The sequence below is a fragment of the Triticum dicoccoides genome, chromosome 7A, assembly GCF_002162155.2.
Source record: "Triticum dicoccoides isolate Atlit2015 ecotype Zavitan chromosome 7A, WEW_v2.0, whole genome shotgun sequence".
NCBI classification, from domain to species: Eukaryota; Viridiplantae; Streptophyta; class Magnoliopsida; order Poales; family Poaceae; genus Triticum; species Triticum dicoccoides.
Genome location: NC_041392.1, coordinates 495,226,896 through 495,242,645, shown reverse-complemented (window position 1 = coordinate 495,242,645; position 15,750 = coordinate 495,226,896). Strand labels below are relative to the sequence as shown.

At 50.3% G+C, this 15,750-nt stretch overlaps 2 protein-coding genes and 1 long non-coding RNA gene across 4 annotated transcripts in view; 2 read left to right on the top strand and 1 right to left on the bottom strand.

Annotated features, from left to right (window-relative positions):
* Positions 1–537: 537 nt before the first annotated feature.
* On the top strand, positions 538–1,947 carry LOC119328572. The gene is made up of 4 exons (XR_005159036.1): positions 538–659; positions 757–825; positions 995–1,197; positions 1,844–1,947. It is a non-coding gene; the product is annotated as an uncharacterized LOC119328572 (long non-coding RNA).
* A 959-nt stretch (positions 1,948–2,906) lies between these two features.
* Positions 2,907–15,750, top strand: part of LOC119327851 (acyl-coenzyme A oxidase 3, peroxisomal-like) — an 18,175-nt gene continuing 5,331 nt past the window's right edge. The window contains exons 1-7 of the mRNA XM_037600929.1: positions 2,907–3,459; positions 10,045–10,162; positions 10,253–10,360; positions 10,449–10,621; positions 10,708–10,807; positions 10,949–11,023; positions 11,543–11,673. Of these exons, the coding sequence (XP_037456826.1) occupies positions 2,975–3,459; positions 10,045–10,162; positions 10,253–10,360; positions 10,449–10,621; positions 10,708–10,807; positions 10,949–11,023; positions 11,543–11,673 (1,190 nt within the window). The 5' untranslated portion in view covers positions 2,907–2,974. The remainder of the gene's footprint in view (positions 3,460–10,044; positions 10,163–10,252; positions 10,361–10,448; positions 10,622–10,707; positions 10,808–10,948; positions 11,024–11,542; positions 11,674–15,750) is intronic.
* On the bottom strand, positions 3,480–7,923 carry LOC119327853. Of its 2 annotated transcripts, none has more exons than XM_037600931.1 (2): positions 7,061–7,923; positions 3,480–3,854 (listed from the first exon to the last, which is right to left on the bottom strand). In XM_037600931.1, the coding sequence occupies exons 1-2, from the start codon at positions 7,767–7,769 to the stop codon at positions 3,820–3,822; spliced, it is 744 nt and encodes a 247-aa protein (XP_037456828.1). In that variant the 5' UTR covers positions 7,770–7,923; the 3' UTR covers positions 3,480–3,819. The 2 variants fall into 2 exon arrangements, with proteins under 2 accessions (XP_037456828.1, XP_037456827.1); XM_037600930.1 differs by lacking the exon at positions 3,480–3,854 and adding an exon at positions 6,817–6,926.

Sequence of the window (15,750 nt, the reverse complement as noted above, 5' to 3'; positions counted from 1 at the left end):
ACATGGCTCGCACGGCGTCTTTTCTCATGGGGACGACCGGTGTAGTCCGGTGGTTTCGAGCGTCCGCGCAGCTAGCACACCAACACCTGGGTTGCTGGCTTCCAGCACAGTACTCGCTGCAACAGCTAGCGGCAGAGCTAATGAGATACTCGTGATTTTTTCATGGAAGAAGATGACTACTCAGAGGTGGAGAAATGTCTAGATGCCATTTTCTATGGATAAGGATGTGCAAGATAGTGATGGGTAGACCCCATACGTGACACGCGTCGAGCATTGGAACCGGTAGATGCCCATAACAGATCGGTCGGGTGAATAGAATCGTTTCCCTTATTATTTACCTTTCAGTACACTATTTTATTAAATGGCTCGTCAGTAAGGTTTGCTGTGACTTTGTGGTGTCCATCCAGTATAAAGTCTATCTCAGATATGTTTTAAAGTTTTAAACGGTTAGCATGTAGCACTACTCTTCCCTGGCTACAATACTATAATTCTTTTGTTTTCACAAAATTATTGTTCATTTGCTTTCAGGGAAGTAGGGTCATCTATTCCAACTAGCAGGTAAGTTTTTAGGTAATGACAGTGACGTCGAAATTTGGCTCCATGGCCCATGTGTAAGTAAGGGCGGTGATGCCTTTTACTACACAAGGGGTTCAGAGGAGGTATGTCTATTTTTGTCGAGAAAAAACTATGAGGAAATATCACTCCGTTAGTTTGATATATCAAACGTTTTAGTTCACTTTGACCTCTTAAATACAGATTCTTGAAGTTTGTCTTGTGAAGTTGTGATTGACCGGAACCTGGGGAAAGCTAAGGACTTTTTCAGTGGTAGTGAACATATTTTTATATCTATTGACAATGATAAACATGATGAACATCTATCCGAAAACATGACAAACATTGTTCTAAAGTATGGTTTTGATTAATTATTTATTCTTTGGGCATTCTTCTTTTTCTTTTTAACAGAAGGTGGCTTATGTACATCTGTTTTTGGAAGGTGCTTCCGACAATAGGAAGTTGGCGGTGAAAAGACAAGAGCAACATCTTGGAGAGGAAGCTTCGACACAGAGGGAAGGGACACGTTGTGAAGAAGCATGGTTTGGTGAGGTCGACATCTCCCCTCTCCAATGCTAGCAGCATCGTTGCCCTTGCGCTCCCCCTATGCCACCATGCCCACTCTTGTTGTGCACAACATCAAAGGTATATAAATGTCGTCGCGACTATCCTGTTGACAACTCCTTCGCATGCTATTTGCAACGCACGAGCACATGTGCTATGTTTATTAAAAATAAATGTAAAAATGATGCACAATGGCACATAAAGCATGTTATGCCCATTTTTTCGCCCGGTGCAATGCACGGCATTTGTACTATTAATGAAAAAATAAATATCATATATGACTTTGTTTTTAACAAGAACCGTGGTGAGCCCCAAACACTATTTTAGTACAATATTTTAAAATCTAGAAAATGTCCAAATATCAAAATATCCCCACACTAACAAGCCCAAAACTATAATAGTTGTTGCGAAGGTATGCTATCTCTCTCCGAATTTTGTGAGCTGTATTGGCTAAACTTTATCGAGTTCCTAATTTCCTTTAAGGAGAAGTTCCTAATTTTATTTTGTTTCATGGAGGAAAGTATGTTGATGTAGGTAAAGAAATATTCTATAAGATTAGCATGTCCTATTTTGATAATTTTGGATCTTCAAAAAAATTGACTAAAATTTGCATGAACGAATGTATTTTTGCACATATTATTATAAATAAACTTGAATATAAACTGTTTTCCCCGTTGCAACCCACGGGTATTTGTGCTAGTAAATGACTAAAAAATGTTTCACACAGGGAAATCCTTCGCCTGGGCCGGCTCATGCAGCAGGGACCACCTATACTACGCTCTGCGCGCTGAAAGAAGACGCAGCGCGCCTATCTGGGCCGGCCCATGCCCGGACGACCTATTTCTTGATTTCTTTTCGTTTTCATATTTTTCTACTTTAAATAATTTGGGACTTAAAAAAGTTATTAAATTTTTTAAAAATGAGAATTTTGAAATAAAATGTTTAATAAATAATATTTTTTTGGATTCAAAAAATGTTATTGATTTTGTAAAAAAAATGTTTGCTTATTCAAAAATGGTGTAAATTTTAAAAATAAATGTTTGGGTAATCAAAAAATGTTCATGATTTTTTTGAAAAGTTTATGTATTAATTTTTTTTCATGGAAATGTCCAAAATTTAGCCAATTCAAAAAATATTCATGAATGAAAAAAAATATCCTATTAGAAAATTGTTCGTGCCTTATAAAATAGTTTATTCATTCATAGATTTTTTGATGATTCTAAAAATGTTCATTAAATAAATAAATGTTTGTGAATTTCAAAAATTGTTCCACCAATTTCCAGAAAAATGTTCATCGATTCTAGAAATGTCCGCCAATTCAAGAAAATTGTTTATTTTTTTCAAAAATTTTCTTTTCTTTTGCAAACAGTATAAAATTTTCATAAATTTTAAAAATATTCTTGATTCTAGAAAATGTTAGAAAATTTATAAAAGGGTTCACGAATTTGAAAAATGTTATGATTTCAAACGGGTTAAAAAAATGTTCATGATTTCCCGAAATTAAGAACGATAGTGTATCTCGATGATGCAGAAAATATGATCATGGCCATTAGAGATTATGATTTTTTTCCCTCCCTTACAACGCACTGGCCCTTTTGCTGGTATGAACAGAAGGGAGTACCAATTGTGTTACGGCCGTCTAAAAAATACTTAAATCCGTTGCGTCCGTGCGTCAGAAAAATTCCGTTGCTGCCGTGGGTGGCTTTTCTGTGAAAAAAATCCGTTTGGCCTGGAGCTTGGAACATCTCGCAAGCTTCTCCCTCCTCTGTTCTCATCTGCCCCTCTCCCCTCCCCTCCCCTCCCTCCCAACCCACCAATCCACGTTGACTCGCCAACCAATTCCAGACGCGTGCCGCTGATGGACTCTTCTCCCACCGCCGCTGCCCGCCGCGCGGCGGCGATCGCCCGCCACCTCGCTGGCCTCCCCTTCGGTGCCGCCGCCGCCGTGGCGGGGCTGCAGTTCTCCCCGTGCCTGAGCTACGCGCCCCCGGAATCATCCGGGGCCCCGCCGGCGTTCGCGCCGATGGAGCTCCGAGCGCTCCTCGACGGGCACCACCTGAGGGAGCGCGACTGGGCGTACGGCGCGATGGAGGAGAGCCCGCTCTTCTGCCCCCGCCGCGCCGGCGGCAAGGTGTTCGTGTCGCCGGACTACAACGAGGGGAAGGAGGGGCAGAGGGAGGCCACCATGCGCCGGATCGGGTACCTCACGCGCCGGGGCGTGTTCCGTGGCTGGCTCACGGAGCCAGGGCCCGACGCCGAGCTTCACAAGCTCGCGCTGCTCGAGTGCCTCGGCGTCTACGACCACTCCCTCGCCATCAAGGTCGGCGTCCACTTCTTCCTCTGGTACCTACTTCATTGCCACTTCTCCTCGCCATTAAACTTCATGTATTTTTTCATGCAAAATATTTCAAATCAACACATTTAAGACACATTGGGATTGATTTACAGTATGTAGAACGAAGCCCACACAACAGGCAGAGTACATAGAACAGATGGTAAGAATAGGTTCACACAACCAGATAGAAATAGTCATACGAAAAGGTTCACACAACCAGATAGAAATAGTCAGCTTACAGGGCGATCAGCCCGAACAGAGCACTGATGCTCAGCACACTAAAAGTCGCAACTACCCTAAGAGGCGACATGGAAGATCTGGCGATGCTGTTGATCTGACGGAGCTTAGCCATCGCCACCTGCTGGCATTCAGCGTCTTGACGCCTCCCCAGCGGAGCCCATTGCTGCAAAAACAGTATGCATTTAAAGATGCAGTCAGCTGGGTGCGACGGAAAGCCCCCCTCGATCGTTATCTTGTCACGGATATGCCAAAGTGACCAAAGCAATGCCCCAACACGGCTCCACATCACACGTTTAGAAGAACCATGCACAGAAGATAAGCAAGTAAGAAAATCGGCACAAGAAGCAGGGTTCCAGCTAACCCCCACGGCCTCCCTAACAGCACTCAAGCAAATTTAGCTAAATGACAGCGAAAGAATGTGTGGTTGGCATCCTCCTGTACCGAACACACAGGACATTGGCCCTCGAAAGGTCCATTGCGCTTGGCGACTTTCACCGGGGTAGGGAGGCGATTACGGAACATTTGCCACATTAAGATCTTGACTTTAAGGGGAATTCTAGCTTTCCAAAGCTCCCTGGCTACATTCAAAACAGGGCCGTTGGTAAGTTTGGTTTACAACGACTGAACCGGAAACTGCCCCGAGGAAGAGAGGTACCACTACACCTGGTCAGGATTATTATTCAAACTAATCGAACCCACCTTAGCGCACGGCAAGCCCAGCTGCCACACTCGATGGGGAAGAGCTCATGGTGAAAGGCAATGGCCGGTGGTGAGGAACTCAAGGCCTCTGCCACCAAAATGTTTGGCTCAACCTCAGCGAAAACAGGGCCTGGAACTCCATCAAAAGCGGCTGACTATCCACTCATGAGTCGAACCAAAAACGATTGACCGCCGTTGTTAACATCAAACTTAGCCCCCAAGGCAAAAGCCAGTTGGATCCCATTCCAGAACGGCGAGCCGCGGGCAGCAGACTCGAAAAAGAATCCGTCGGGAAAATGTTTGGCTTTAAGAAGATCCACCCAAAGCCCCGAAGCATTTTGGGAAAGTTTCCAGATCCACTTGGAAAGGAGAGCTACGTTCATGAGTTTGGAGTTTATCACCCCTAGCCCTCCCTGGTTCTTGGGGTGACATATTGCTGCCCACTTGACCATGTGATGCTTACGCTTGGAACCGGCCCCTTCCCAAAAGAACCTGGAACAAGGTGAGTCCAGCCTAGCATGAACCCCATCGGCTAGGAGGAACATACCCATGGTAAACAGGGGCAGCGAAGACAAGCTAGAATTGGTAAGGATCAGCCTAGACCCGGAAGACATAAATTTGCCATGCCACGGGCAAACCCTGCCCGCCACACTGGCACACAGAGGTTCCTACTCCTCTATGGAAATGTTTTTGGTGGAGATTGGGAGACCCAGGTAAGAAATGGGAAAATTGCCTAGCTTGCAATTGAGAAGGTCCGCAACCCTCCTATCCTCAGTAATGTCCAACCCCATGGACACCACCTCGCACTTGTGGAAATTAATTTTCAGGCTGGACATCAACTCAAAACAAAGCTGCAGCAACTTAACAGTGGTGATCCTATGCTGATCCGCTAGTTTGGCCACATAGAAGAAAGAGCATCCACAACAAAACTATAGAGAAGCAGCGATAGGGGATCGCCTTGCCCTTACGAAACAGCACTTCCCACAAGAAGACCCGGTTAACCTGGTTGTAAGCCTTCTCAAAGTCCAGTTTGAGAATCGCTCGTTGTTTTGTGCATTTGAGCTCATGAACAATCTCCTGGAGCGCAACGGGGCCCTCCAGGATGAAACGGCCCTTGATAAATGCAGACTGGCATCTATGAATAACCCTATGTGCTATCAGGGCCATACGGGAAGCACATGCTTTGACACACAGTTTAAAAGTGCCGTTGATGGGAGCAATCGGCCTACACTGATGAATATTGTCTACACCTTGCACTTTCGGGATTGGCGAGAGAATAACAAAGTTGAGGCGTGGGATATCTACGGTTCCTAATGCAAACCCGTTGAAAATGGAAGAAAAGATGCCTACGCTAATGGAAAAAAGATGCCCACCCCTACGATGCCAGTACTGCTCCCCAGAGCGAACAATGGACAACACTAAATTTTCGATGGCGTATCGGTGCGCCCATTCAGCCTCAGAAAACTGTCTCTGATCAGCCTGGACATCCAGGGCAGCCAGTTCCGAGACCAGGTTAGCCCCGAGCAGCTTGTCGTCACGCCCCGGTTGGCTCCCCAGCCTTGCAGCAACGCACGAAGCTGCAGCAGCAACCCACATGTCCAGGGGGGTGCGCTGCTACCCAATCCTGGCAGGGACTGCATCCCACTTATCTAAGAACATCTGGTTGAAGCCCTTCACTTCAAACCAAGCAGTTTCTCAAAGAAGAATCTAGCCGCAAACGGTCCTCCCCAGACAACAGAACAAGTGGGATATGATTCGAAACTATGCGAGTTTCAGCGATAAGGTTCCATAGGGGGAACAACATCTCCCACTCAAAGGACACAAACACACGGTCCAGAACGCTACGGACCGGAGCGAGCTGCTTGTTAGTCCAAGTGTACCATGCCCCTGATCTGGCCACTTCCCTAAGCACCATGGCCGCGATCGCATTGTTAAAAAGTGCCACCCGTGGCCAATAGATGTCGTTATTTTTGTCAGCACCGGGGCGAATCAAATTAAAATCACCGCCCACCACAGTGAGCAGGTGGGCCGCGGCAAGCAACAACTTTGGCCTGGATTTCTCCCAAGAAATCCACAGAACGGGTGTCTGCCGGACACCCTCGTCCCAGGAAACTATGTCACAGCAATCACGATTAAAACCAAGAAGCAGCCCACCAGAGTGCAGCGCCAAGCAAAGCGTTCTAGAGGGTCAATGAAGAGAAAATAGTGGTGCCTGAAATCAGACTTAATTGTCTCCTGGAGAGCAACAATGTCAATCGATTCATTATGCATGTACTCTTTCAGTTGCGTCTTCCTACCAACATGGCCGAACCCATAGATGTTCCAGAAAAGGTACCTCATCTAGATAATATGATTTCTAAGATTTGGCCACGCGCCTCACCGTGCCAGTACGGCGAGGAGAGGAAAGAGCAGCCGCCCCAGCCACCACCCCTTCTTCCATGGGCACCATTGATTTGGGAACGGAAGTCCCTGCTTCCATGCCAGCCGTCGCAGTCTTAGTCGCAGCTGCCTCCGCTAAGGCAGCTTGCGCCAGCTCCTTCGATTGAATGAGTGAAAGAAGATCAGCAGAGGAGCCCGCGCAAGGAGAATCAACCCCGCAATCATCCAAAAACCCGAGCATGTGATCATCAGAGAAAGCATCTAGAACGGAATATCTTGGAACTTTGTTACCTGTGAGCTTGAGGTTCTTCTCTGCTGTCAGCAGCTGCGCACGTTCGAGAGAGGAGAGATAGCCCTTGGGGCCCTTTGGCCTCACGCTCGAACGACGGGGACCTACCGTAGCCGCCTTGGAACGCTTGGCCTTGGAGATAAGCGCCACAACCGCCACCTTGTCGCGTAGCGGGTCACCGGAGGGAGGGGTGGAGCGCTCCCCTCCCCCAGTCCCAGAGGCAAGATGAGGCGAGGCGAGAGCCATCACCACCGGACGGGGAGTTTTCGGCGCGCCCGTACCCTCCAGAACTGGCACTGCCCTGGACGCCTGCTTGCGGCCCGTCGTCTTATTAACTTGGCCGCCAGAGTTGCTCTTGCTGAATTCCCACGACGCATGGCTAGCCCAGCCAATGTTTGCATGATCTTCAGGAGGTAGATTGAAAGCCTTACCAGTGGTCGGCGCCGGTGTGAGCGGCAGCGTCTTGTTGAGCACATTGGAGGGAGAGCTGCCACCCACGCTCATCGACAGCGGGGACTGGGAGAGCTGCACCGTGAGACCAGAGCCCTCGCATGACGCTGGGATGCCCTTAGGATGAGCCTCTGGCACCACCGGCACCAAAGGAACAAGCGGCGATAGCAAGTTAGAGGCACGAGCATTGCTTGGCCCACCCTTAGCCATGGCCTGTGGGTGCGAGGATGGGGCTGGGGGAGGCACCAAATCGACCGCCATGGCACTGGCCCCGTTAGAAGCACCGCCATCCTTTCCCTTGTCGCCCAACTTGTCCCAAGCTTCAGTGCCGATGGATTAGTCGTCCATTCTCTCTTCCTTGTCTTTGTCATCGCCATCAGGACCCTTGCCATTGTTCTGATTGGGAGGAGGCGGGCCTCCACTCTTACGCATGGGCTTGAGCTCCGGCTCCAACGTGATGTTGTATCCAATGTTGTTGAACCAGATCTTGACCGTGCCCCGCAGCTTGGCTGGAGCACAGCACACGAACTTCATCCTCACTGGCCCCGGACGAATGAGCGAGAGCTCGTCTACCACCAGAGGGAGGCCAATCATAGACATGGCAGCCATCAGCCTGTCCTCACGGCTGTGCTTCTTGGGCACTCCCGAGAGCCTCACCCACACCTCCGGCATCACTTCCCCTTTGGGCTCCTCCCAGACCAACTCGCGGATCCTTGTTGTGATATTGTTGAGGGGAAGGAACAACTTCCCACTGCGGGTGGCCATCCATAACATGTCCGGGGATGGGAAGACTACCGTGAACTCCGCCTCCGAGATTTGCACAACCTGCCAGTCCCAAGCCCCCTCGACAAGGTGCCTGAGCTCATCTTCCAGAATCCACTGAGAGAGGGTGCCTGGATCTGCCGAAATGATGGCCGCATTGCCCCCAAGCACCCCACTGTCTTCATCGTCTTCTTCCTTGAACTGTAAGCAGAAAAAGCCCTCCCCTGGGATCGTGTGGCCCATAGTTTGAAGCATCAGTAGCTTGCCACAGGAGGGGCAGTAAGCAGAAGCATGCCCATCTTCCTTGCACAACACACAGAGTGGCTTGAACTGGCGTTGCGATTGGAAGGGCCCAATGCGGCCGTACTTGAAGCACTCTAGCCGCTCCGCTTCCTCGACCAGGATGGGCGCCAAGGCCATGCCCTGCGAGGAGGAAGGCAGCGCCAGCTGCGCCTGGGCTGGCAGAGCCAGTGACCCAGATGGCTTATGCTTTGATTTCTTTGCAAAAGGATCTTCAACCTGGTCGCCGCAAAACTGGTGCTGCTTCTCCTTACGCTGCAGATCTTGACTCCGACGCCTTCGCTCCTTCTTTCTGTTCTGTTGCTTGTTCCGCGACGGCGGAGGAGGATCCAAATCCCCCTCGCGAGCCGGCCGCCGCTCTCGTTGCGCCTGCTCGCGTAGATCTTGCTCACTGCGGCGCTCCGCCTCTGGATCCAGCAGGTCCAGAGGCCGCTTGGTCGTGCGCTGGTCTTCGCGAGAACGCATGGCGACCAGCTCTGCAAAGGAACACACGAGTGGAGGAGGGGGAGGAGGGCGGAGAAGACGATGCACACCACGACCTAGCCGCCGCACTTCCGATTTGGTGTCTAGAAAACCTAGTGAGGGATCCAGCAAACCTTTACGCAGCCACATGAATTTATATGCGCTCCGGATGGGCTGGGCCTCCACGATCAGCGGGCTGACAGTCGACTGGACCAGCACCATCCGGTTATTTCAGCTGTCCGGCTTCTCAATATGGTTTCTTTTCTATGCATTTAATTTGTCTTTCTGTTTTGCTGGACTGGCAGCTTCTAATGTGTATACTGTAGCTCTTTTCACAATAAGAGTTATCCATACAGATACTGTGACGCTGTGGCAGCACTTAATTATGAAAGCTGGCTAAGTAGCTAACCACGTTGGTTTGTTCTTTTAAGATAAAGGAGTATAGGTATTTTCCTTTTTGTTACTATTTCCTCTGGATAACCGTTTGCTACCAATGGGGAATTGCTTCTTATTTCCATTTTTGATAGTTGGATTTGCACCACCGGGAAATGGTGCTAGCATTGGCTACCGGAACCTGGAAGGTTGTCACTTAGCATTCTAAAATTCCGTGCCTGCCCGACGGTTGTAAATTGTGCCAAAATTTGGATTTTTCGTTCTGTTCTATTTATTGGATATCTTTGAATAGTTTTAAATCTAGGATATTTAGCACACAACTTAAGGTGAACATGGTGTCAGAAATAGTGATGAAAATTGAAGACCACACCTATTTTGGTTCAAAGTTTAGTGCTTTCTTTTTTATTATTGTCCTCTTTTGTGATGATCTAGGGATATGCTTTTGGATATCAATTTTGTAGGGTTGTATGCTAGTATGTGACAAGCAATCTTGTCCAGAAAACTAGAATGATAATTTCTAAGATTTTCTTGTGATTTCTGGGATGTTCTGGAAGAAAACAGGTTCCACCTTTCATTGAGAATCTTCTGATGTTTACCTTTTTTTATGCGTGCATTTAAGGGGAGGCGCTGTCAAGTTTCTTGGAACGAAGCGCCATCATGACAAATGGTTGTTGGACACAGAAAACTATGTTATCAAAGGTTGTTTTGCAATGACAGAATTGGGTCATGGGAGCAATGTAAGTGGTGACGATGTCTTTTCTTGATTGAGTAACCTATGTTAGTTGTACTGATGAAGCTTTCCTTCTCTTCTATTGACGAACTTGAAGGTACGAGGAATTGAGACAGTAGCAACTTATGATTCCAAAACAGGAGAGTTTGTGATAAATACTCCCTGTGAGTCAGCTCAGAAATACTGGATTGGTGGAGCTGCTAATGTGAGATGAAATCTCACTTACCTTCTTGTGTACATATAGGCTTCACATTTCTTTATAAGCTACTATAAGTGTTTATGTCCTTTTACAGCATGCTACACATACAATCGTCTTTGCTCAGCTCCATATAAATGGAAGAAATGAAGGAGTCCACGCTTTCATAGCTCAGATCAGGGATCAAGATGAAAATGTGTTGCCTAATATCCATATAGCTGACTGTGGCCATAAGATTGGACTAAATGGTGTTGATAATGGTCGGATTTGGTGAGTCATTGTATTTGTAGATCCTTTGGTCTACTGTATCTGTATGGCATTTATTGTATGTCAACCATGTTTGACTGTCCTTTCAGGTTTAACAATATACGTGTTCCTCGAGAGAATTTGCTGAATCTGGTTGCTGATGTTTTGCCAGATGGGAAATATGTTAGCATGATAGATAACCCAGATCAGGTACCGGACCCCACCTATCCACCATTTCTCTCTCTCTCTCTCTCGCATACAGTTAGAAGAGGGGAGAGCTGTCAACAGAGCTTCAGTTTGCTACGTTCGTTTTATTCTTACTTCCAAATTAACAAAGTTTCTTATTTGCAGAGGTTTGCAGCATTTTTGTCCCCTCTTACTCTTGGCCGGGTAAATATTGCAGTTAACGCGGTTTATATTTCAAAGGTATGTTGGGTGGCCTTTCCTTTTCGGTAAATACATGGAAGTTATCCCATACTTTTTTCTTCATGAGTTCCATAGGTATAGAATATAGATGTATTTAACTCCATAAGCTTGCAGCAATAGGATGATTGAAATTGGACTCGTTAGTTTAGACCAGTGGAAGTTGGTAAAGGTAGTCTGGTGGTCTGTCTGGCTCAAATGAAGGGGAATATCATCATGGACAGGGACAGGTTATGAGTCTGAACTTTTGATCACCCAGATAAGTTTGGTTGAAATGTGAACATTGACCGTGTGTTGATGGAACCAGCTGGTTTCAGCTTTTTACCGGCCAACAATGGAACATCATGACATTTTTGTTTTGAGGAATACATTTGGCCTAGTACAGACTAGATAGTGCCAGCAATAAGCAAGTAGTCACTAGTCAGTACTAGTCACCCAGAGGATATTAGCTTTCGATCAATTTTCCATGCCTACATATTATTTTAACTGTGGTTATGCACTCTTTCTTTCCCATGCTTACAGGTAGGCCTAGCAATTGCTGTGAGATATGCTTTGTCAAGGAGGGCCTTTTCAATTACACCAGAAGGTCCTGAAATGCTGTTACTTGATTATCCCAGTCACCAGAGGCGCCTCCTACCTTTGCTCGCAAAAGTGTATGCTACTACCTCGTCTTGGTTTACAGTACTTTCAGTCAAATCAATATGTTCATTTCTCATAAAAGGGTAGTTCTCGAATTTGTTGCGCTAGCTCGCCTATTTTTATGTCTTGCTAATCGTTTAACGTTACTGCTCTAATGTATGTGGCAATGGATTATATTTAAGTGTTCTAGTTATGAAATGCCAAATCTGTAATCATAGTTATGAAACTATAGGATCTATTAGCATTTTTTTCCAGAGAAAACGCAAAAGAGCTTGCGTTTCATTGTATTGAAAAGGGCGGTTACAGCTCGCGATGGTAGTCAATGGACGTCCCAGGTTTGCGGGATGATAGCTCTAAGCCCTAACGCACCAGCGGTGGCCCAAAGGGTGGCCTCCTCCTTGATCTTCGTGAGCAGGTCAGCAACCAGGAGGCGGCCTTGGTTGAAAACACAGTCATTGTGGTGCTTCCATAGCATCCAAGGGACGAGTAGGACCGCAAATGCGAGGCCTTTGCGCATGGGCTTGGGCGCGAGCTGCCTTGCGGATTGCCACGTCATTGAGAGATGGCTCGTGAGCAGGCGGGGGGCATGGGACCCTAAGCCAACTGAACACCTCGTGCCAGGCCTCCCGGGCGAAGGGGCAGGCGAGGAGGAGGAGGTTCATGGTCTCGGGCGCCTGGTCGCAAAGTGGGCAACGCGGTCTCGGGTGCGGCAAGCCGTGGCGGGCGAGGCGTTCCGCGGTCCAGCAGCGATCCAGGTGAGCTAGCCAGTGGAAGAACCTGACACGCGGGGGCGCCCAACACTTCCAGGTGAGCTTCCATGCGTCACAGGGGATGGAGCCGTGGAATGTGGCGAGGTAGGCTGATCTGGTGGAGTAGGTGCCGTTCGCGCTCCACTTCCAGGTTAGGCGGTCTGGCTCAGCGGAGAGAGTAGTGTGCTCAATCTTGTGCCATAGCTGCATGTATTGCATCTCCCGGACTCCCATGACACCCTAGATATCTTGCGCCCACCGGTTGGCGAGGAGGCCGTCCACCACGGTTCGGAGCTTACGGCGGCGTTTGGGGATGCACGCGTACAGGCATGGCGCGATCTCGCGGACGGAGCGCCCATCAATCCACCGGTCCTCCCAGAAAAGGGCCCGCGTGTCGTTCCCAACCGACATGGTGGTAGAGGCGAAGAAGAACGCACGCTCGTCGTCACTGAACTGCAGGTCCAGCCCAGCCTAGGCCCTGCCTTGGTCCGTGCGGCTGAACCATAGCCACCGTGTGCGGAGCACGAGGCCTGTGCGCGCCAGATTGCGAACGCCAAGCCCGCCAAGAGAGATAGGCCTGGAGACGCGCTGCCAGTTGACGTGGCAATTACCGCCGTTAGCCTCCGCGCGCCCAGCCCAGAGAAAGCCTCTGTGGATCTTCTCAAGTTCGTTCAGGGTCTTCTTTGGAGGGGCAAGCACGAGCAGTTGATGGATAGGGATCGCCATCAGGATCGCCTTGACAAACGCGAGGCGGCCAGCCTTGTTCATGAGGTGCGCCTTCCAGCAAGGTAGCATGCCGACGACCTTGTCAACGACGGGCTGAAGTTGGGTAGCAGTGGGCCGCCGCAACGTGAGCGGGATGCCCAAGTAGGTGATCGGCATCTCTACAATGGGTGCAGCAGGTCGAGGGCCGGCGCGGCGCCCACCGTGTCGCCTCGGATCAGGGTGGCGGAGCTCTTCGAGAAGTTGACGTGAAGGCTAGATGCGCGCCCAAAAAGCTGCAAGACGCTCCTGACAGCGAATGTGTCGCTCAACGTGGGGTGGCAGAACAGGACCACATCGTCCGCGTACAGCGAGACGGAAGGGATCGAACGCCGGGGGTGCAGCTGCTGCAGGATACCCAACTCGGTGGCGCGACGGAGAAGGCGGCCTAGCGTGTCCACCGCGAGAACAAAGAGTTGGAGCGACATGGGGCCCCCTTGCCGTAGTCCTTAGCGGTGCCAAATGGGCGGGCCTGGCTTGCCGTTCATGATCACCTTGGCGCTGTCCGACGAGAGCAAGATCGCTAGCCAGCCTAGGAATCTGGCACCAAACCCATATTGGCGCAGGATGTCAAAGAGGAATGGCCAGCTGATCGAGTCGGAAGTGCGAGTCAGGTCCAGCTTTAGCAGAACGCGCGGCATGCCTAGTTGATGTAACAGGCGCGCAGACTGCTGTATGAGGAGAAAGTTGTCATGTAGGCTTCGTCCCGGGATGAACGCGTTTTGGCTGGTGCTGACGAGGGCATTTAGCTTGGGCGCGAGGCGGAGCGAGAGGACCTTAGCAAAGATCTTGGCGACGAGGTGGATGAGGCTTATGGGCCTGTAGTCGCCGAGGTCCCTGGCATCCGCGCGCTTCAGGAGCAGCGTAAGGAGCGCCTGGTTGAGGCAGCTGAACCCGCGCCCTCTCAACTCGTAAAGTTGCTGGAAGACAGCAATGAAACCCTGCTGAACAATGGGCCAGCATGCGTGAAGAAACTCGGCGATGAAGCCGTCGGGGCCAGGGGCCTTGCGCGCGGGCAGGTGCTTAACATCGTTCCATATCTCGGCGTCGAAGGGGGCCTTGAGGTCGTCCAAGTTGAAGGGCGTGATCAGCGCCTCAAGCTCCAGAGCGCACTCACAGGGGGGCGTGAAGCCCAGGAGGCCATCAAAGTGCGCATACGCCGCAACGGCCATGTCGCAGGGGTCTGTGATCACTTGCCCGTCGACCACAAGGTTGTGGAAGGACGTGTTGGGGTCACCGTCCTTGAGTGAGGCGAGGCGGGAGCGCTGCCGGGCAATAGTCCGCTCGAGCGAGGCGAGGCCAACGTAGGAGGCCTTGATTTGCCGGCGCAGCCAGTCCTCATGAGGAGACGAGGCTCTATGATCTTGCGCGGTATCGAACTTGAGGAGGAGCTCCTAAGAGATCGCAAGCTTGAGGCGCACATTACCCACCGTTTGGCGCTCCAACTTGTGAGCCCGTGCGCGGTCGCTTGCATGCGCAGCATGAGGTGGCGGAAGGGGTCGATGTCACTCACGGATTGCCATGCAGCCTCCACGGTGTCATGAAACCCGTCCGTGTGCGTCCAAAAGTCCTTGAAGGGGAAGCGGCGATGCGTCGGTGGCACCGGCGAGCAATCAAGTAGCAAGGGACTATGGTCGGAGACGACCGAGGCGAGGCAACGGAGGTGGCATTCACCATGCAACTCCTCCCAATCGGCGGTGCAAAGGACACGGTCAAGGTGGACCAGTGTCAGGGACGACTGCTCGTTCGACCACGTGTAGCGGCGACCGTTAAGGTAAACCTCCTTGAGCGCTAGGTCGTTGAGGGTGCGCTGGAAGCGACCCATCATGCGTCGGTTGACGCTCCCGTTGTTCTTGTCTTCATCGCGATATATGAGGTTGAAATCCCCGCAAATCATCCAAGGCCCGGTGCAATCCATACGTATGTCGCAGAGCTCCTGCAGGAAGGCGATCTTGGCCTCGTCCGGCTGCGGTCCGTAGACCACGGTGATCCACCACGGTGTGCTAGCGCCGGCGGGAGTGGAAACACGGGTGGTCAAGGCGTTGGCGGTGAATAGGGGGTCAGTGATGACTATCTCCCTACTCTTCCGGGCCAACAGAATGCCGCCACGGGTTGCTAGCGCGGGCAGGTACACGTAGTCACCGAATTCTGAACCGAGGGCTTCGAGGACAGTCGACGAGCCGATCAAAGCCATCTTAGTTTCTTGCAAACAAACGAGGGATGCGTTGGCGGTTACAACAAGTGACCTGACAGCAGTATGACGTGCGTGCGTGTTGAGGCCGCACACGTTCCATATCAAGATCTTGGGGCTGTGCTCCATGAGGACGAGGTCGATGAAGGGCGTGGGGGCGCAGCTAGGCCTCGATCGGGCTGCCCGCGATCACCGTGGTGATCGGCGCGACGGCAGGATCTACGGGGAGCTCGCGATCCACCAATGCAGCGATGGCCGATAGGACTGACAGGGGGATGGGCGCTGCAAAGAGGTCGTCATACGCCTTCATCTCAACGGCTATGATCCTCTGGTTGACTCCAATGACACCAAGGGTGTGCAAGATGTGAACTTGGGTGCGCCTCTCGGCC

Bases quoted from the DNA above. Each gene is read 5' to 3' on its own strand.
- LOC119327853 (XM_037600930.1), bottom strand. From the start codon at position 7,769: ATGGCGGTCGATTTGGTGCCTCCCCCAGCCCCATCCTCGCACCCACAG. The intron at 6,927-7,060 runs GTAACAAAGTTC...ATTCAATCGAAG, and splicing joins GAAGAACCTCAAGCTCACAG to GAGCTGGCGCAAGCTGCCTT.